This window comes from Brienomyrus brachyistius, chromosome 14 (genome assembly GCF_023856365.1).
Source record: "Brienomyrus brachyistius isolate T26 chromosome 14, BBRACH_0.4, whole genome shotgun sequence".
Taxonomy (NCBI): Eukaryota; Metazoa; Chordata; class Actinopteri; order Osteoglossiformes; family Mormyridae; genus Brienomyrus; species Brienomyrus brachyistius.
In genome coordinates, this window is record NC_064546.1 from 21378459 (window position 1) to 21400379 (window position 21921).

General features: G+C 40.1%; 1 protein-coding gene across 2 annotated transcripts; it reads right to left on the minus strand.

The window, feature by feature from the left end:
* Positions 1 to 1096: 1096 nt before the first annotated feature.
* On the minus strand, positions 1097 to 19247 carry LOC125707350 (sorting nexin-9-like). Of its 2 annotated transcripts, none has more exons than XM_048974436.1 (17): positions 19101 to 19247; positions 18163 to 18237; positions 16192 to 16293; positions 11963 to 12071; positions 11163 to 11313; positions 10982 to 11066; positions 10748 to 10873; positions 10468 to 10585; positions 10082 to 10212; positions 9891 to 9994; positions 9563 to 9666; positions 8861 to 8938; positions 8274 to 8350; positions 5837 to 5926; positions 5396 to 5510; positions 3503 to 3594; positions 1097 to 1996 (listed from the first exon to the last, which is right to left on the minus strand). In XM_048974436.1, the coding sequence occupies exons 1-17, from the start codon at positions 19230 to 19232 to the stop codon at positions 1949 to 1951; spliced, it is 1737 nt and encodes a 578-aa protein (XP_048830393.1). In that variant the 5' UTR covers positions 19233 to 19247; the 3' UTR covers positions 1097 to 1948. The 2 variants fall into 2 exon arrangements, with proteins under 2 accessions (XP_048830393.1, XP_048830392.1); XM_048974435.1 differs by having other exon boundaries at positions 11963 to 12104.
* Positions 19248 to 21921: the final 2674 nt, after the last annotated feature.

The following is a 21921-nucleotide window of genomic DNA, read 5'->3' on the forward strand; positions in this document are numbered from 1 at the left end:
AATGGCACACGGCTTTGTCTATATGACATGACATCACCCCGGGGCTTTCAGAAGTGAAGGACCAGACCCTTTTGACCTATACTGGTACCTTATGTGACCTTGGCTTTTGCTCTCCTATGCTGTCCAAAGCAGAACTAAACCTGTAACCAATATGCTTTCTGAAATGGGTTACTAAATTATATAAAAATAAAATACGATAACCCTTAAAAAACCTTTACGGGATAATGGGGTAAACAAAATCAAAGGAAAAAAATGCAAGTAGGATAATGGAGAAATCAGCACATTATGTCAACCTTATGGTTGATTACAGGCTACATATGTACACATTACTATATATTACTATGCACAAAGCTAATTCTGTATTTTTTGTTTATGCAAATTATGCTTTATTTTCCTTATCGATTTTTTTTTTAATGTGGAGCTACTTAAATTTACGCCAGAATAAAAATATATAAAATATATTTATACTAAATAAATATTTGGGGTAGGTCATATGACAGTATCAAATACTGCGTATAAATGTATGAATTCATTTTTAACGTGGGCTTATTTTGAGGAAGAGAGAGTTTTGTCACCTTTTATTTAATTAACTTGAACTGAGAATTGCCCCAAAGAGGCTTGTGCTGCTGAAATAGGAGAGGAAGAAAAAAAATATATATAACAGAACATCACACAATGAGTACATTGAGAAAACTGTGTCCCAAATACCCTAGAATGAACGTTTCAAGCATTTTCTTAGATAACCCTTTACGTGAGATTTGAGAGGGAGCAACACTGGAGCCTGACGGTGGATCGCGAGAGAAACCATTTCCACCATTTCCTGTCGAAGGCCAGATTCCCGTTTCCTCCAATGGGTGCCCTTTGAAATCACGGTTCGTTCCGGGGGGAGCTCGCTTTGGCTGCTAACAGCTGTGCCTGGCTTGAAAAACAGAGATAATTAATGTCATTTTACAACTGGAAGGGCACGAAAACAATCGTCACGATTCCCCTCAGAAGCTGAGTGGCAGTAAAAATTGGCTGCCTCAATCGCATGCTGCACAGGTTTGGGGGAAACATTTCTGTGATGCAAAACAGTATCTATTAAAATCAAATACAGTTTGAGAATTGTAATGGTATTACTTTATTTTCTTATATATTAATAACACAGTGATAACTCATAATGACATGATTGTTATACAATTGAAAGGTTAATACAGTTCGTATTTAAAAAGTTTCACAGAGAAACATCACATAGTAGATACTATATATTTATCATTTTTCCAAATCTTTAGAAGTTTTATGACACATGAAATGTAGGCAACTTCAGACCCCCACGATCTCCGAAAGAGCAGAATAGAGTATGATGTCCCATTTGTTAACATAAAAGAAAGGTCACTACTTTAGCATGGCGACAATTTAACTGCAGTGCCACAAGTGATCATGTTAAAAGCACCGAAGCCACCGAAGTAATGCAAAGCACTTTATAAACCATTAATACATACAAGTACAAATATATCAGTTACATTTAAATAATTAGTAATGATTAGGAAAACTAACACACATAAACCTTGGTGTCTCCTGGAGGAATTCCGTTGTCATTTATCATTAGAACCCCTGAGGTAAGAAGTACAGTAAGCATGTTATTTCGAAGCATATACACCTGGACCAGCATGTGAAAATGTTTCTAAATATATTCTCTTTTTTAAACATAACTCTAAATAAAAATGTTTCTTTACAATAACTCCCACTGTAGATGGGTTGTAGATGTAGTTTAGTAGATGGCTTTCTTCCACATACGCTGACTTTTGACCTCTGCAGTGATTTCAGTACCTCCTCTTAAGAAGAACTGGTCTCGGAACAATTACAAAGTGTTTTTGGATAATTTCGAGAACAGAAAATTCTGACATTTACATCATCTTCCCCGCAATAGGGATTTTTCCTTGATGTCCATGTGTACAGTAGATGTCTTCTAGAGTGTGGCAAACTGGTTGAGAGCCTCTCGCAGCTTAACAGCAATCTACAGGAGAGAGACATACTTAAAAGTGAGTTTAAAAGCAGGAGAGGAATATTTATTTCTGAATTGCAAGCACATCCTTTTTAAATGCTGTTGATGAGCCATTACTGTGCTCCTTAAAGAATAAAACATGAAACATAAAAGCAATAAAAAAAACTAAATTTAAGTTTAAACACTTTTAAGTTGCATAACACACCAAGGCACCCATAATGTTCCATTGTGCTGCGATTACTTTTTCCTGCAAATGCAACCAAGGTAGCTGGTTTTTCCTGTTTTAGTTTAAGGTCTCAAACCAGATGCACCTCAACAAATGTATCTACATTACCCAGTATAATATTAATATTATAATGTTGTTAAGACAATGTGTGTGTGTGTGGGTTCCTCAATTTGAACTTGACCATTCTGTTCAAAACACAGAGCAGTGAGTCTGTAGAGGTCTTGTAAAAGACAAACAAACAAAAATGAATCAACTGCACAGGAAGTGCTTATACGCCTGCAAGCCAACTACCTGAAACTGTCAATCAGCATAACAAACACTGGCTGTTACAGGTCCCGACATGTTGTTGGAAAGGAAGAAATATTTTAACAGAAATACCTTTCGCAATAACGGCAGCCTGGCTGCCTGTACACAGGAAATGACATTAAACAGCATACTTGGTGCCAGGTTTCTAGGTCAGAACAACTTACAATTACAAAACACATAAAATTGTAAACCCACATGATTTTAAGAAGTATATATAATGTAACTCCGAAATGGGATTTTTAGCACGGAGGTCCGCATAAGTGGAAATTGGCAACATCTTGATCTTGAGTTACCCCCACTCTTCTCGAGTTGGTTTTCATTTCAGGGTGCTATATTCATGTTTCTGTATTATTTGTAGGGTACAGTAATTTATCATTGGTTGGTGTACTTATTGTTCGTATTCGGCACTACAGTCTGCAGAAGGCATAGAGGATTTTCACTGTAACGTGTATCCATGACAACAAGCAGGGGAAAAAAAAAAAAAAGTCCTGCCAACACTCCTGTACTTTTCACTCCTAAACCATGCACAGTCAGGATTTGCACTGATCCCCAAATCAACTGAAGAACTGTATCAGCAGGGAAGTCACAGCAGAAACTACTCTTCCCTTCAAAAACAAAACACGGCACTACGAAAAGGTCACATTTTTAACCCCAAACTCATTTTCTCTTCTCATCTTTTCAGCAACAGCAAGATCAAAGAAAAAAATGTTACGTAACCTGTTTTCTGAGGTTCTATTTTCATGTACCAAACAAAATCTATTTACAGGTTTTATCACTAGTGTCTCATTTTAAGTTTTCATTATTTTCCTGTTCATTGTTAGCTTATTGAGTATTTTAATGTCAAGTTGTTTTATTTCTATTTTTTTATTATTTATAGACATATAAAACATAGACAGCTGTAATAACTAAGCAATAGTGCAATTATAATCTTTGTTAAAAGATAATTAATACTTTTGCTTATTCAGAAAATAAGCTTCAGTTCTTACCATTTCATAAAACTTCACCTGTTCCGTCAGGTACAGCTGCATGACCTTATTGTAGTCATGGATACGATTGCTATGGAAATGGTTCATCTCAGCTGGGGGGGGGGCAGAGATCAGTGGTTAGAATGTAGGGTTGCCATCAGATTCCAGCACAATTTAAAAAGCTGCACTGCTACAGATAAAATTCGCTGAACGGGGAAGTTAGCGATCAACAATCAATATTAAAAATATAAATATATTCAGAAAATTATCTTGCACCCCACAATTGTAAAATTACTCATCTACAAAACACATAATAACACATGATTTTAAGAAATATATATATTTTATACTATATATAATTTTAGCATGGAGGTCCCCAGAAGTGGAAATTGACAAAATCTTGATCTTAAGTTACCCCTTGGTTGGTATATTTATTGTTTATATTTGGCACTACAGTCTGCAGAAAGTATAGAGGAGCTTCACTGTAACATGTATCCATGACAACAAGCGGGGAAAGAAAAGTCTTGCAAATACTCCTGTACTTTTCACTTTTCACTAAACCATGCACACTGTCAGGATTTTCACTGATCCCCAAATCAACTGAAGAACTGGATCAGCAGAGAAGTCACAGCAGAAACTACTCTTGCGTTCAAAAACAAAACACGGCACTAGTTGTAAAATTACTCATCTGTACAAACATTTGTACAAAGAATATCTGTGTTTAAAAGATCTACGGAAGATAAGCATATACTGTAAAAGATGGCTGCTGGAGGCTCCGTTTTCGCTCTCAGCTACATTCAGCCAGCATTTCCAATTTTGCTGCCCTCTGTCATTGCAGTTGCAATTTTGGATCTGATTTAGTGGACAGGGGCGGCATGGTGGTGCAGTGGTTAGCACTGTCGCCTCACACCTCTGGGACCCGGGTTCGAGTCTCCGCCTGGGTCACATGTGTGCGGAGTTTGCATGTTCTCCCCGTGTCGTCGTGGGGTTTCCTCCGGGTACTCCGGTTTCCCCCCCACAGTCCAAAAACATGCTGAGGCTAATTGGAGTTGCTGAATTGCCCGTAGGTGTGCATGTGTGAGTGAATGGTGTGTGAGTGTGCCCTGCGATGGGCTGGCCCCCCATCCTGGGTTGTTCCCTGCCTCGTGCCCATTGATTCCGGGATAGGCTCCGGACCCCCCGCGACCCAATAGGATAAGCGGTTTGGAAAATGGATGGATGGATGGATTTAGTGGACATTCTTCTGCGTAGATTTTCATCCACATAATGTAAAGTAAATAATGACTAAGATTTATCCTGTTCACAAGGATAAATCTCAAATCATCTCATCCATGTCTTTGCTGTCACTAAGTGCTATTCCTTTCGTTTTGGTGTAATTTGCCTCAAAATTTGAAGAGGTCCAGATATTCACCCAGAGAATGTAGAATGTTTGGAAAAGATCAGCCAGATAATTTGTGAATTATCATGCTGAAAAGATCAATTGTCTGAAAAAGATAATACTTTTTCAGTTAATGCGCGAACGGAATTAAATGTCTGAAGCCACCCCAATTTTGCTACCACTATGCAGCACTGCTTCAGTTTTAGGCTAATCTGCCGCAAAATTTGAGTACTTCCAGTTGTTTACCCCTACAATGACCCTGCAAAGTTTGAAAATGATCCATAAAATACTTTTAGAGTTACTGTGTTCAGAAAACCAAGTGTCTCCTACAGTACAACTTGTGAATTATTGATGTCTGTAGGAGCGGCGGATGCAGCGGGCCGGTGCTAAAACCATATATATTCTCTAAAGGCTGGAGAATACAATAATTAGGTAAGTGTATATAAACTAAATACTAAATATTCTAGCTAGTTTATAAGACCTAATCTTATATGTAACATATAACTAGCTTGAATTCTGCCAAATAATGAGCTTACCCTGTAAGGAATACGACATGTTGCTGAGGCGCTTAGCCATGGTGTGCTTGTGCTGAGGGTTAATCTTGTTTGTGGTCACCAATTTATCTGCATCCTTCACTTTCTCTATGGCTGCCTGATGGGGAAAAAAACATTTATATTATATATTTTATATATTATATAGTCAATATTAACTAGAATTGAAAAAAAATATATATGTATACATGTCCATGCAATTTCATGTCATATTAGCGCAAATGGACATAAAATATGCACGCATTAACGCTAAGACAACAGTCGATTGCTGCATGTATCGCTTTTAAGGGTGAATGGGTACTTTCATACAGTTACAGTATGTCAATCCCTGATTATATCATACCATACATTACACCAAATGCTGTCTCAATGCATTAGTACCATTTCCATCACTTTTAGAGATATATGAAAGAATGTTTATTGTACCTTGTGAATGTTGATGGTGTCTGGAAAGCAGCCGAGGAGACTCTTGTATTCACTGTTAAGCTCCACCAGGAAATGCATATCTTTCTTTGGCTTTAAAAGAATTACAAATGTATTTTTCATAGACTTACAAGAAGCAGAGCATCTTAGATCTGACTGTCAACTTTTTGGGGACTTACAAATATATGCCTGTTGATTAATGATGTGATGAAACAATATATTAGTAATAATGCATTACCAGAAACAAATATTAAACATATTAAATGAGAGAAAGGAAAGGAGCACATGCTGGTCACAGCACGTTGACACCCCACCACATAACAAACCATGTCAGGGATGAGAACCGGAGTGCAGCTGTGCAGCGGATGATACCTCAGCACCACACTACGCTGAATGAAACAGTTTGAGTTTTTTCCCAGCGCCGGAGTACCAATCCTGCCACCAACCTCCAAGTTTTCCCTGTAAGTGTCCTTGCTGGGCTGAATGTAGATTAACGTCATACCCAAGATGAAGCAATTGCAGGTTCAGGGCCTTGCTGAAGGGCCCAATGGAGTAGGATCACTTTTGGCATTCATGGGATTCGAATCAGCAACGTTCCATTGCTAGCACAGATAGGCCTGAAGCCAGGCCTGGGGGCGGTGCTCGATGGCGAGCGCCTGGTGGCCAGGCCTGTACCAATGGGGCCTGGTCAGGCACAGCCCGAAGAAGATGGGTCCCCCTTCCAATGGGCTCACCTCCTGTAGGAGTAGGTGTAGTGCGTGTTGGATTGGTAAGTTCTCCCTGGTTAGTTCTATTTGGGGGTGCTGGAAAGGAGGCTCTGTCGGATAGTCGAACCTTGGATTCAGGAGGAGCAGTGTGGTTTTTGCCCTGGCCGTGGAACAGTGGACCAGCTCTATACTCTCAGCAGGGTCCCAAAGGGTGCGTGGGAGTTTGCCCAACCAGTCTACATGTGCTTTGTGGACTTGGAGAAGGCATTCGACCACGGCCCTTGGGGAGTCCTGTGGGGAGTTTCTAGGCGCAGCCAGGGCGTTGAAGGTGTCTGGTTTGGTGACCTCAGGATTAGGTATCTGCTTTTTGCAGATGATGTGGTTCTGTTGGCCTCATTAGACCGCGATCTTCGGCTCTCACTGGAGCAGTTCGCAGTCGAGTGTGAAGCGGGAGATCGACAGGCGGATTGGTGCGGCATCAGCAGTGATGGGGGCCCTGCATTGGTCTGTCATGGTGAAGAAGAAGCTGAGACAAAAGGCAAAGCTCTCGATTTACTAGTCAATCTACGTCCCTACCCTCACCTATGGCCATGACCTATGGGTAGTGACCAGAGTAGAGCTGCTGCTCCTCTGCATTGAGAGGAGCCAGATGAGGTGACTCAAGCATCTACTTAGGATGTCTCCTGGACGCCTCCATGGTGAGGTGTTCTGGACATGTCCCACTGGGAGGAGGCCCTAGGGAAGACCCAGGGACTATGTCTCTCGGCTGGCCTGGGAGTGCCTCGGGATTCCCCCTGAGGAGCTGGATGAAGTGGCCGGGAGAGGGAAGTCAGGGTTTCCCTGCTCAGACTGCTGCCCCCGTGACCCGACCTCGGATAAGCGGAAGATAATGGATGGATGGATGAATGGATGGATGGATGGAATTTCTCCACTACAAAAGTTCTTGATGCTCATACATTGCCAGTTAATTTTTTTTTTTCTTGAACTGATGTGTAAAGTGCAATACAGAGAGCACTCAAATCAGGGTTAGATCCTTAACAATAAAGTAAACCAAGCAACAGAAATAATTTGGTGCGTCAGTAACCAAATCATATACACTATGTTCTTGGCTACGGCAGAAAATACATGTTGAAGTTGGCTTATTCCTGGATTAGATACGTATATATATGTAAATTTACAAATGATCATTCAGTCCCAAAACTGTATCCTGTGCCTTAATACAGCATGGCCATGCTGCACACATAACGACCAACAAGAAATTTAATACTTATTGTTAAGTACTATACAAGGTGCTCAAACTATCTTCTAACCACTCTTTCTGGTCAGTGTCCTGCGGGCCTACTGGGAGTAATGGCTCAAAACCCAAAATACTCAGGAAAAAGGAAGGTGAGTTAACATCAGGAAACCACTGATAAGCCCAGTTTTTCTTTCTGACAATGATCAAAATATTCCAGCTACATATGAGATTGCGTTTCTTTCCACTTATTTCTTAACATTCGGCTACTATTCCATGATCCATTCCAATGTGCTGGTTAGTGCAGAGGTGTAGACTTCAAGTCCAGAAGTACAAATCCAGACCAAGATTTTGTTTCAACCAACCATTTGAGGTCTTTGTGACTGTGACTCTTTATACTCAACTGGTTGCTTGAAACAAAATCTTGGTCTGGATCTGTAGTCTCTGGAGCTGAAATCTCCACCTCTGGGTAAGTACACAGATGTGCCATTGGAATTACCTGCTCAGAAACAATGTTTGCTATTTCTTCGTACATTTTTCCCGTTGTGGTTAATGCATTTGTGAGTGTCTCCTCTCCTGCCAAAATAATTATGAACAATAAGAAACAACTTTATGGACATTAAACCAGGAATACACTTACATGATATAATATATATTAATATAATATAATATAATATTATATATATATATATATATATATATATATATATATATATATATATATATATGGTGCTGTTAGAAATGATAGCATTGTCATTTGGTTTGGCTACATCCTGGTCAAAGGCTAGATCCTTTGGTTAAAAGTTCACTAAAAGTTCATTTTGTACACTAACAAAAAGAAAATCCAATAAAAAAAACTTCTAACCAAATACTTGACAAATCAGATACATAAAACTTATGTGTTACTACTTCGTAGTTCTAAACAAATTTTATCTGTTTGACTATAGGTTGAGTTGGCGAGATGCACTTAGCTACAACCGTAAGACACGAAAATAGGAATGAGTGTCCAGCTTATATGAGGAAAGTGAAATATCCCAATTCAAGATTGTTTGGTAACTTAAAGTACATTTTCATGTGCTACGGTACCTTGATATCCACTGCTGTTAAAAACCGTGGACAGATTCTGAAAGGCTTTCCCAATCTTCTGGTACTGTTTCGGCAAGGCTTAAAACAAAACATGCATGCAGGGTTATTTGATTCGCCTTGCTGACAATTCCTGAAGGCTACACACGAATTTATTGCATAATAGTATACAGCCTCTACTTGAGTTACGATGGGGTTACGTTCTGACAAACCTATCGAAAAGCAAAAATACCATAAGGCGAAAATGCATTTTAATATAGTATATGTAGCTTAACAGACATCATAGCCTGGTCTAGCCTACCTTAAACATGATTAGAACACTTATATTAGCCTACAGTTTGGCAGAATCATTAACACAAAGCCTTATATATATATATCTATATATATATAAACTGCTGAATATCTCATGTCATTCATTGACTAATGTACAGAAAGTAAAAAAAAAATGTACCCATCGTGAAGTTATTGTCATTGGGTCTCCATATTGGTGTCCACATTTTACAGTAGTCAACTATCCTATACCGTTTTCTTCATTATTGTGTTTTTGCTGAACATTTGATGCACTTATCTTGAACTACGTATAGTATTATGAGAACCGGATACTATCACTGAAGAAATTTAAAAAGTCTTTATCCGCAGTTTTCTACTAGCTGGCTACGTCATTATCATCCGTGAAGGTCACAGAAGGTCAAAGCAGATACATACGTCCTGTGCATCGTTTCCAGTGATCATGTCCCACAGTGAGCAATTCCTTCACCCTGTCGTCCATTGCTTTGGTGAAGCGGCTGAAAGATTCACACTTCTGTTCTCTTTTACAAAGCAAAATTAAAAAAAAAAAAATTATAAATCAACGCACAGTCAAAAATAGGCATATATAAAGTGATTCAAGACAACTAGTGGCCAGTCAGACTGGCTGCTTCCACAGCACAATGTAGGACAGTCTACATAAGCTGTCCTACAACTTTACTTATTAGCTGATGATGAAAGAACACTGGTGTCAAGACAAGCTTATTATGACAAAAATCAAGCTCACACTTCATGAACAGCCAATTCTGGCGCTTCTGGCTCTATCAAGGAAAAGGTCATTACGCCCACGGTCTCGTCCTTCTCTGCTCTCCTCTTCCCCGATTTCCATTCCTGTGGTAATAAGACAGAGCGATTCCACATCACCCGAAGCACCTGCCAGAATACAGGTTATCACCCCTGAGAATGTTCTCTACCTACCTTCTCGTCTTTATAGGTGAGGAACAGCTGAAGGACCTCGCTGTCGGATACTATGGGGTGCCTGCACATGCGAGTCATCCATCCTTGGAGCCGCTCCATGCGCAGCTTAATGAATTCCTCCTCAAATCGACCTGACACACAAATGTGGTGTAGTTAGCTAGGACCAAACTGAACCTTTGTGGAACACGTCGCATTCCGAGTACAATTTTTGTGTTCCCATTATGAATACAATGCATGTCCTGAAATACTACATGCAAAGCCATACAGTTCCATTGAGAAATATAAAAATATTTTTCTCTCTACTTATGAAAGATTACATATGAATAAAATCTTTGCTGACCATTGGGAAGGATGACACAGATTAGAAATCACAGAAACTCTGTTACCTGTAACCTGTTTGTCAGGTAAGGAGGGTATGGGAATGACTGACCCAAACTTCTCAAGAAGCCTCTCATATAACCAGTCAAAGTGCTTATATCTGTGATTAACTGGTCTGTTCGTTGTCTGTGATTAAAAAAATGGGTTTTGTGATTTCACTCATATAAAAACATGAACAATTATAGTATACATAAGCTGAACTGAATCTTTTTTTTTTCATTTCAAGGAAAAACACAAGCAAAGAAAAATATCTGTATATACAATTAGAAGAATTAGATAAATGCTTACACTAGGTGTAACTTGATATTCAATATAGCTCTTCAAGCCATACATTTTTGAACCCTTTTTGGGGTCCGCAACAACACAGTCCATCTGCACAGGTGGATATAACCAGACTGGACCTACTTCCCCCATCTAAGGAAGAAAGAAATGACACAGCATTCAGCGACAGTCGCTATTCCCAGCACTGGTAGAGAAGACGATGTTCTTTGACAGAGTAGTAAATACAGCAATCAGACATACACAGACTGATATCTTGTCTTTTCCCCTCGGTGGTAAATTTGCAAGAAGGAAGACTTCTGGACCAGACCTAGAGAAACTAGGGAATCTGTCAGGGGGAAAGTCACATGCTTTAGTTCAATTAGCATTAACAGTACAATTTACAGTACTCATGGTGGTAACAAGAGTAAGCTGCTTCTCATACTTGTTCAGGTTAATTTTCTTTGAGGCGCCTTGTGCCTCTCCTTTGTAAGAACCACCTGTTTCCTCAACCTCGGGCTCCGGCTCCGCAGAGCCTGGGCCTGGCGAGTTGAAGTCGTCCCACTCGTCGTCCCACTCGTCGTCATCCATGGCCCCTGAAGGAAACCCAACAAACAATCTTCAAGACCAATCCCTCCTTCCCGGACTGGGCTGCAGTACAAACTCTAATTAGTCCATTAAAACATTAAATGCAAAAATACACAGACATCGTTTCTTAATAAATTCAATCGTTTTATGAACAAAAGAATACGAACAGTTTTCTTCCTCCACCCAAAGCATCTCACATTCTGACCCATATATACTGTTTGCCGGACTAAACTTCTTAGTCCTGTGTCAGTTAAATACAATTTAATGCTCTCTGCAGAATTCCATATCAGAGGCACGTGGTTCACATTACCGGTAAAAACATGTGAAACAGAATTAAGCAGATGAGAAAGGCAGAGTTCAGCAAATTTAGAGTGTTCCACTGTTAATTAAACATGTAAAACCCTTTCAGTGTAGAAATTGTGAATTCATCACTTACACCTTTAAGCATTTCACTCATAAATAATATCTTATCAAAACGTTTACGTGCCTGAAAAACAAAACTGAGTGTCACCAGGTAGACTATTCTGTAAAGGGACCAGTGTAAAAACGAGAATGAAAGGGCCGTCTGCTCAAATCTTGATAGGGCTGTATGAAGTACAGTGAAGTTAAATGAAAATATAATGGTAAACACTGACTATACTCTCTTCTGCTTCTTACCTGGGCCCTGGTAGGCTTGTGGGTGTTCCAGCGCAGTCCAGCTGTTCCTTGCATATGATTGCCGAGCCGCTGAGCCGCTCAGTCTGGAGTCCTGCTCATTGACTGTGTTCTGGGGAGACCAGGGGTCGTTGCCATTGCTCATCTGCAATTATTTATAGATTTGTTTGTTTGTTTATTTCAACAGAACAAGAAAATAGAGGGGGTGTCGCAGTGGTTAGCATGGTTGCCTCACACCTTTGGAGACCAGCGTTCGAGTCTCTGCCTTAGCCCTACACGAGTGAAGTTTGCTTGTTCTCCGTGTTTCATGACTGGATTTCTTTAAGGTACTCTAAATTCCCCCTACATCCCGAGAACATGCTAAGGTGAAACAGAGTTACCCAATTGTCCATAGGAAGTGATTCTGTTTTACAAGTTTTTGCCAAATTGTCCGTAGGTGTGAATGGTGTGTGTGTGTGTGTGTGTGTGCCCGCCCTGTGATGGGTTGGCGCCCCATCCTAGGTTATTCCCTGATTTGCGGCAATAGTTTCAGGGATGGGCGGTGGACCCCTGTGACCCTGCTTAAGAGAAGCCGTTATGGAATATGGATGGATGGATGGATGGATGGATGTCCTGGAATATGCTGGTTTTACTGTTATAACGGTATTTCCATTATTTCATAAAGACAGAACCCATTTCCCATGGCAACAGATAGTGAGAAACCCAAGTGGAAGAAGTGGAAGTAGTAAATTGTCATTGTAGACACACCAAAGCACACAACAATGAAATGTATCCTCTGCGTTTAACCTACATGTGACATAGCAGTGACCAGCCATTTCTTAGTGCCCAGGGAGCAGTGTGTGGGGAGGGACCTTGTTCAAGGTACCTGAGCAGGACCTTGCTGGTCAGGGATTCAAACCAGCAAGCTTCTAATCACAAGCACACCTTTTATTAGGACACCACTGCCCAGATAATATAATAAAAGAAGCCATCTATAAACTGTATAACTTAACCTTAAAACAAGTGAATAAACTCTTTTATTTTAAATATAATTAATAATTTTAAATTCTTTGTTCTACTCAAAAACCCATCCCCTCCAACCCCAACCCCTCACTTCAACAAAGCTGAAAAATGGGCTTCACCTTAATATCGAGCAATTTTACTGGCTAACCTATATATCAGTCAAGCCCTACAATAAATACAATTAAAGTGATTTAATAGCTCAGACACCTGTATCACTATAAAGTATTAATGAAGTTAGAGGGGAATATGCAAAAGGTCTGTCCTTCACCAGCAGAAAAACGAAAAGGACTTGAATTTTCAAATGCCGTGGCGGATTTGTAAGTAAAAGCTCAGGGTTTCTTAATATATATGATGCTTCCATTTCAGAAATAAGAAAAAAGAATCCCCTCTATCCAATTAATTATTCTGAGGAGCAAAGCATAAAAAAGCCATGGAGAACTATCAATATGAGCTTAATCTTTTTATTTTCTGAGTGAAAAACTGCACAAATACTACCAAGGTCTTCCGGATGCTCGTGCCCATCTTTGAGGACAAAAGGCAAATTCCTGGTGCATGTCTTTACTTGTGTTCAGCCTGAGTATAGCTGAATAGGCTGCAGCTCTTAAATGCTCTCCCAGGGTTCGTTTGCTTGTATGACACATTCTTAATGGTAAGTCCCAACAACAGATCTGGCCTTGATGCAACAAAAGCATAGGCGAGCAACCACAGCACACAAGCCATCGTACATTCTGCGGAATACAAACAACACAGCAAAGCATCATCGGGAGGCTAGGCTTATATTCAAAATGAGGCTAACGTACAATATTACATTTTACCATAAAGCCACAGGAAATCTTTATGTGCAGGGATCGACATAACCGGTACGCATTCGCCTTTAAAAGCGATACGTATGGCAATCGATTGTTGTAATAGCGTAAATGCGTATGACACACCAGCCCACCAGCCAATTGCCAGGTTTAGTAGGGAAATCTGCAGTCTGTGTTGCGGACTGGCCCTCCAGAACCAGAATTGGAGAACCCTAATCTGGGGTGTCAGTTACTGGTCTGGATCCTGATCTTCCCCTCTGTGGATCCTTTATGTTCTGTGTGCCTTTAGTCTTGATTTTCCTTCAAGTTAATTGTTTGTGGGCAGCCTGTGATGAACTAGCATCCTATCCAGGTGGTATCGTGAAACCTGCCTCCCAGGATAGGCAGTGTCACCTGACTGACTGAACAAAGAATAGCTGAAATTGGATAGATGAACACGCCTTATGCATTCATCTGATATACACTGTAGATTTCATTTTCATGTTCTTTCAAAAGAATATAAGATCTAGAAAAGCCCCACAAGGCTGACAGACGAAGAAATTGACATTCTTCACACAAAAAGCTCCGTAATTACGCCAGTGCTTTGAGGAAACTGTTTGGTATTGGGTTTGCATACAAGAATGAAGCAATGAGGTTTTTAAACATCTTTCAAGGTCATGTACTTTATGTAAAACAAATGATGGTCAAACAGGGACAACTATGAAAATGCATGCTAATCTGGCAGGAAAACCTGGACTAAACTGCTATGAAATACAGGTATCTATGATTGATAGTCGCGTTTTTAAACATTTATGATCGTCTGAAATCAATATTCATTTGAACTGAATGGATTTGACAGCTTTTTTAAAAAAATAAACTTTTTTTTATAAAGAATAATCACCTACTCAAGCGCACGATGGTCTAAAAAGATAATTTCCTGTGTGTACATCCATAGTGGTGCACGCCCATTCATTCTCAGCGATGTCCCTTAATCCTGAGCAATAATGAATGGGGGGGGGGGGGGTGCTTACAGATGTCATGTTGCCTTGAGTGTGGTACTATGGGGATGGAAAAATGCGTCAGAGGGCAGATACAATACAAACAGGAACGTGGTGTGGACTGATTGGGTCACACACGTCATGTTCTGACTGAAGGGCAGGCGCGGGACATGTGTCTGGTTCAGTGGGCACGGAAAAAACAGAAAGGTGTGCTTCTGACCGGAGATTTAGCCTAAATGCATGGGTCTTAATCACTAACATTTGTTGGAAGACACTAGTATGGTACTATAATCTCCCAAAACAAAAGTACATTAACTGCCATTACCCTCATTCTGACAGCTTTATGCTTTGTGCTAGCGTTTAGGCAAGTAAAAAATGCGTTCTATATATATTCTGTGTACGCCGTTTGCATGCTCTCCCCGCGCTTGTGATAATTTCCTCTGGATACCTCTTGTTCCTCCCACAGTCCAGAATATGCAGTTCAGGCAAATCACCCAGGGAGCTATTTTTACTGGCCTGCATGACCATTAACATAAAATAATACTAATAATAATAAAAAAAACAAGTCTTATGTTCAAGTTCCACGAATAATCGCAAATATAAGGGCTACTGCAGACATATTCAAGCCCTCCACAATATATAATTTCCCCAGCACAACCTAAAAGCTACTCTGGAATGGATATGCATGCAGTCTACAATCAGTTCAGTTGTATATGATATACTGGTACATGCTGTAAACACATACACAAATGATGATGTCATACCGGCAGTGCCACGGCACCTCAAGTATTTGCATACCATTGAAAGAAAACATAGATAAGAGACTCCAGTCATATGACACTGTCATGCTCAAACAACTACATATGTTTACGTGTGTATAGCATTAACGATATATCGCTTGCAGCGATTTTCAGGAAATAGGCTGTCAAAGAATAACAAAACTGAATGAGATGCTCATGATGTGTGGATGCTCATTAAGCAAAAGAAAACAAATAAAGATGTGTTCATCTGCTGTTGATACCGCTAGACCATACAAAATGCGTTTTTATCTTATTTCTGTGAATGGGAAATGTGCTTTTGGCTAGTCTTGGCTTTTTCTTTGTTTAAATGGGTGGCGTAATTCATAGGCATCGACCTTCGTTGCATAACTTGACATTTCACAGTGAAACTACTGGATGATCTGTCTTGTGTTTATCGAAAAGGCGTGTAGAGGCAACACTGCTCAGCTCTGCCTACACTTAAGAACAGTCATGTTAACAGAATCTAAATCAATTTTATCCTCATTACTGCATATAAATATATCAGGATTTTTATGTAACCACCTTAATGTGCTAATACTCTTTGTGTGAGTAGTTCTGATGCAAATTACTGTATGGAACATCATGATCTCAGGTAACTGTGCCAACCTTCTGTCATGTGCAAAAGGTCTAGTGTCCAGATGCAGTACCTGATTACTGCTGGTGCCGCTAGTCGCTGTACATGCGAATGGATCGAAGACCGACTGAGCGGAGGGGGCGAATCTGCCACTCCCTGGAGCTGCATTCTTGACCTGGGGTGGGGGGGGGGAAGAGAGAGAGAGAGAGAGAGAGAGTATAAGTGAGTGAGAGAGCAAAACATAATGTTTGAACACAAATACTGTACTGTTTGTATTCCAAATTCTTTCCTTGTTAATCATTAATGAAGTGAATTACTGGTAACACTGTTACATTTAAATAGAATATTAAGGGTAACATTGTAACTGGCTTTTACAGACAATTGAAAGCCTTGATAAATACTCCATTAATAAAATGAAAACTGCATCTTTCATGCCAATGATTTTTGATGATAAATCAGGTTTGAATGTGAACTGGCTACGACATAACAAATACATGCACAGATTTGGAAGGCAATGTTTCTATGACAGATATCTGTGAAGGAAATGGTGAAGAGGAAGTACAAATGATTTGTTTTGTGGTGCTTGTTTTGACAGAGCTTCTTTTGGCTTTTAATGAAGTAACATACACATAGTTCTTTCATGAATCTAATCAAAAGCACTGAATTTATTATTCTCACTATGGCATGAGGCATTCAAAATATTACTGATGTTACTATTTAAACTGATATATAATTATACAAATTAAAAGTTTATTACGCTTTCATTTCACCATCAGCTAACAAATTAATAAAATGATTTTGACTAGGTTCAGCTATGACTGTTCAGTAATCAGAGACCTTTGGCCAAATTCAGAAGGTCAGAAAATTCTGTAACAGTCCAGGACAAGACCAAGGACTCCATAGTATACTATCTTGTTGAATACTTTCCATATCACCAGGAAGTGTCAGGAAAATTTACTTCCTGTAGCTGTGAGCTCCGCTTTCATCTCACTATGACACTTTCCTTCGGACTCCCCCCGCCCCCCCCCGCCCCCCCCCCCGCCCCCCCCGCCGGATGGTTTACAGGTCCACAAAGCCAATATCCCAGTGTGGCTAAAACGTGCATAATAGGATTCATTCATGGCATGTTTATACGCCGGTTGTTTCCCAGCCTGGTCCTCGGGGATCCACAGACAGTCCACTTCTTCACCTTCTACTGGGAGCTGGGAGGGAGCAAAAACGTGGACTGTCTGCCGGTGCCCGAGGACCGGGGCTGGGAAACACTGTTACTGTTTATACTGTTGTGTTTGCAGTGAACAGGGTGGAACAGAACAGCATGGAGATCAGGGTTACAGCTGTCAGTGCCAACAGGGGCTGACTGTTTACATAGATGCTGGGGATGCATAAAATCAGCAGCACAGCAATATGAAAGTGAAACTGCTTTGAATTAGACGGTACTAATACATAAGCACTGGACAAAACTCTTAAAAGACGCTTGTTATTCTTTTGAATAGTTTTTTTATCTATATATTAGATTTATATCTTTATATTACTTAAGAAATTAAATGTATCATTTAAAGAAAGGTAAAGATGTTCTGAAGCAGATTTTTGACATGTATGTCATTTTAGTAAATGTGTCTTAATTGTAAACAAGTGCTCATCCAATCACTGTCCAGTGGGTGTAGGGCTCAGGCTGGTGATCGCAGAATGTAGGGCGGTGTGCATGCCGGACAGGACACCTGTCCATTGCAGGGGAGCTCACAGAGAAACAAGGTCACATGCTCATAGGAAATCGGGAACTGGGTATTTTTGGACTGTAAGCAGGAACCCAGAAACACTCAGAGGAAACCCAAACAAAAGCAAGGGAACAGCATGTGAATCTGAAAGTGCAGCTACCCTGCAGGTGTAAACAGCGCCCTGGCAGTACATTCTTTGTATAATGCATTCTGTATAAAGAAAGCATGACGTCATCGTGCTACCATATTAAACTGTGATCAGTGACAGAAACCGCACTACGACGGATTACAGGAAATACACAAGAGGAGTCTACATTTGATTTTCTTACCTCAATATATTCCTCTGGAACCAGTCCAGTTTCCCCTTGAGAATTCCGGACTTCAATCCACCCCCCACCTATATTCTGAAAGGGAACCCGTGTAAGACGTCCTTGTAAAAGTTTTCATTTAGTCAAACATTTTTAAATGCACATAAAAAAGTGCAACAAAACGCTTATTATTTCATATAAAAGCATTTACTTTAATATCATGGTCAAGGATGTAACATTCATTCCCCTAATGGGATTTCATTCATCAACATCAGCTGTTTTGTATGTCGTACTATTATTGTAGGTACACATAATAATAATAATAATAATAGTAATAATAATAATAAAATAATAATAGCAGTTATTATTTATTATTATTATTATTATTATTATTATTATTGATACTTTATGATCCCTGTTGGGAAATTTTCTTGTTGCCTCCCCTATTTTGCTTGCATTGGTCAGAGCAAGTTGGCCACAAAGGGCAGCCACCGGTTGCAGCGCCCAGGGACCTGGGGTCTAACAGCCTTGCTCAAGGAACTGGAGACATGCCAAGGTCGGGCTGGACCAGCCGCCTTCTGATCACCGGCGTGGACGCTTAGCCCTCTGTGCCACACCTTGGCCCCTAGTGTGATGATTTTTAGGCACAACCAATGTCCCAGGTTTTAAATAAGTACATTTGATTTACTTAGAAAACGTTTTTACCCAAAGAGATGTACATCAAGACAGCAGTGTCAGACAGATCCCAAAGCAATTAATTTAAAGGTCTTGCGGGTCCCAGTAAAGGCATCGATCTGCTAACACTGGGATTTGAATCGGTAACCTCCCAGTAACAGGTAGCCTCCTAACCTACTGAGTCACATCCCTCCCGACCCCATATACAACAGCCAATCGCATCATGCCCATATACAGCAGCCAATTGCATCATGCCCGTGTGACACGACTCTGTAACCTCTCACCTGGTTGGTAATGGTGACTGTTTCACCCTCTTTTATCGTCAGCTCATTGTTCCCGGGTTCCGCAGTAAAGTCGTACAAAACCAGAGCCTGCCCACAGATGAGAAAAAGGACAAGATAACAGTGATCATGCATCAGCGTGGAGCCTGACAAACAAACTCAGGTAACGCCAAAAGAAGCACTGACACAATACACAACAAAGGGCATTGAGGATTAATCAACCTACAGTAGCATGAGACCCATGTCACATTTTAATGAGGTCAATTCACTGTTCATAATAATAATAAAATCATTTTAATTCAGACATGTACTTTGAAAAATACTATTTGATTCTAAATATAAATGACTGTTTTTCAGTAAATTCACAATAGCAACTTAAATTTCAACAACTCTAATAAATTGGAAAATTTATTTCATTGGAAAGACTGATCTATATACACACTATATATATGTGTGTGTGTGTGTGTGTGTGTGTGTGTGGAAGGTTCCAGAGATGTCATCAGTTTAGAAATGCTTGAATTTAATCACATGACCAACATCACACACACACACACACACACACACACACACACACACACACACACACACACACACACACACACAAGTAGCAATGAGCAGTGAGGGAAATATTTATTTGACCCTCTGCTGAATTAAGAACGACATTAAGGTCATGGGGGGCCCTAGCCAGTATCCGGACTTTAATCCCATAGAAAACCTATGGAGGGAACTCAAGCTTCATCTATCCAAATGACATCCTAAAAACTTTAAAGATTTGAAGGAGATCTGCAAAGAGTGGATGAAAATTCCTGATGATCTGCATGCAATCCTGGTGACCAACTGCAAGAAACGTCAGACAGCCGTGCTTGCAAACAATGGTTATTCCACCAAGCAGTAAAGCACGTATTCTAAGAGATCAAATACCCTAGATAAATGACAAACTGGTTTGTAACTGTTACATAATGATTTTTTTTCTTGCTTGTTTTGTTAATAATATATCTCTTGCTGTTTAAATAAATATACCAGTGAAATTACAGACTGTATAAATTTCATTCCCATCACTAACTATCTACACAGTCGACCACGCCCCCGAAGTAGGGGGTCCTGTGGGGGGTTTCTCACCTGTGACCATTTTCAGAGGGCAATATATCAAAGAATAAATGGTTATTTAGAATGAATTTGCATCTGCTTACAGTATCTTCCTCAAATAACAAAAATATAAAAGAATATTGGATGTAGGTGTGGTGGTGACGCCACAGCTTGGGGTCAAAATCCAAAAGAAGTGAACCAAAAACTGATTTTTGCAGGTCCATAGCTTTGACGTCCTTCCCCTGAGTTCCCCTTAATTTTAAATTCTGAAAGAGCAGGGAAAAGTAAACCAGGAGAGCAATTTTCAGCTCTCTAGCATGCTTAGAAATGAAGATATGGTCTCCTGAAAACCCTTACAAATTATATGCGCGATTCGCGAGTGCAAAAAAGGGGCGTGGCACCCAAATTTGAAAGGGCCATAACTTTGGACGGCATCAGAATTTTTCAATAAAACTTGGGGAATTTTCAGTGTTCTCTATAAGTATCAAAATACCAAGTTTTCATCAAAATCAGGAATGATGCCCATGGAGCCCCTAAATGGTTTGGCATGAACTGACCCATATGTGTGTGTGTGTATATATACAGTATATATACATACATACATACACACACACACAAACACACAGTTGAGGACAAAATTATTAGCCCCCCCCCATGAAATTTGAAGTTTCTTCAAGATTTTCCAAAGTGCATTTTTAACAGAGCGAGGAATTTTCAACATAGCATTTCTGAACATATTAGTTTTCTTTAGAAGGAATACATTTTTATATTTGCACACAATAGCAGAATTATTTCAGAAAAACAAAAATGACCAGGGACAATATTATTAGCCCCCCTTTAAGAAATGACAATTTATTGAGCCATTGCACAAGTCACTTATGTATAACGATGTGCTTTAACTTCACAGGTGATTTAACTTAACAATTAAGTTAAAACTGAAGGTATAAAACTGAGTGTGAAATCCTCAGTAAGGGTCATTCAGCTGTAGTCTGAGGAAGCACTATCCCAAAACAAAAGAAATCAGCTTGGAAAACAATTGTTGATGCACACAAAGTAGGAGAAGGAATACAAAGTTGTCACAGCGTTTCCAAGTGTCAGGAACTGGAGGGAGAAGTACATTCCAGAAATTCAAAGAGAGCCACACAGTACAGAACAAGCCTGACAGAGGTAGGAAGCAAAAGATTTCAAAGATCCTGGAAAGGAAACTAGTGAGAGATGCGTCTAAAGACCCTAGAACAACTGCGAAAACATTAAAGAATGACTTGGCCAAGTCGGGAATTGTGGTCTCAAAGAAGACAATCACTAGAGCTCTGCATAGGAATGGACTTCGAGGTTGCAGACCAAGGAGGACTCCACTTTTGCAGAAGAGACACCTTCAAGCCAGACTAAAGTATTCTCAGGACAACATGGAGAAAGATGATGCATACTGGAGGCATGTCCTATGGTCAGATGAGACTAAACTATAGCTCTTTGGCCATAGAGACACTGCGTATGTTTGGAGGAGGAAGGGAGAGGCGTACAACCCAAAGAACACCGTCCCCATAGTGAAACACGGCGGTGGGAGCATTACGCTGTAGGGATGCTTCAGTGCATCAGGAACTGGAAATCCTGTCAAGGTGGAAGGAATTATGAAGAAAGAAATATATGTGGAGATCTTAAAAGAATGGGTCTGGGTCGTTGCTTCGTCTTCCAACACGACAACGATCCCAAACATACGTCTCTGCGGGTGAAGAACCAT

Excerpts from the sequence above, each read along its gene's own strand:
- LOC125707350 (XM_048974435.1), bottom strand. The coding sequence starts at position 19,232 with ATGCATGATCACTGTTATCTTGTCCTTTTTCTCATCTGTGGGCAGGCT. Across the intron at positions 8,351-8,860 it reads TAACAGCAGTGGATATCAAG|GAGAGGAGACACTCACAAAT; the intron begins GTACCGTAGCAC and ends TTATTTTGGCAG. Across the intron at positions 1,997-3,502 it reads AGGTGAAGTTTTATGAAATG|ATTGCTGTTAAGCTGCGAGA; the intron begins GTAAGAACTGAA and ends TCTCTCCTGTAG.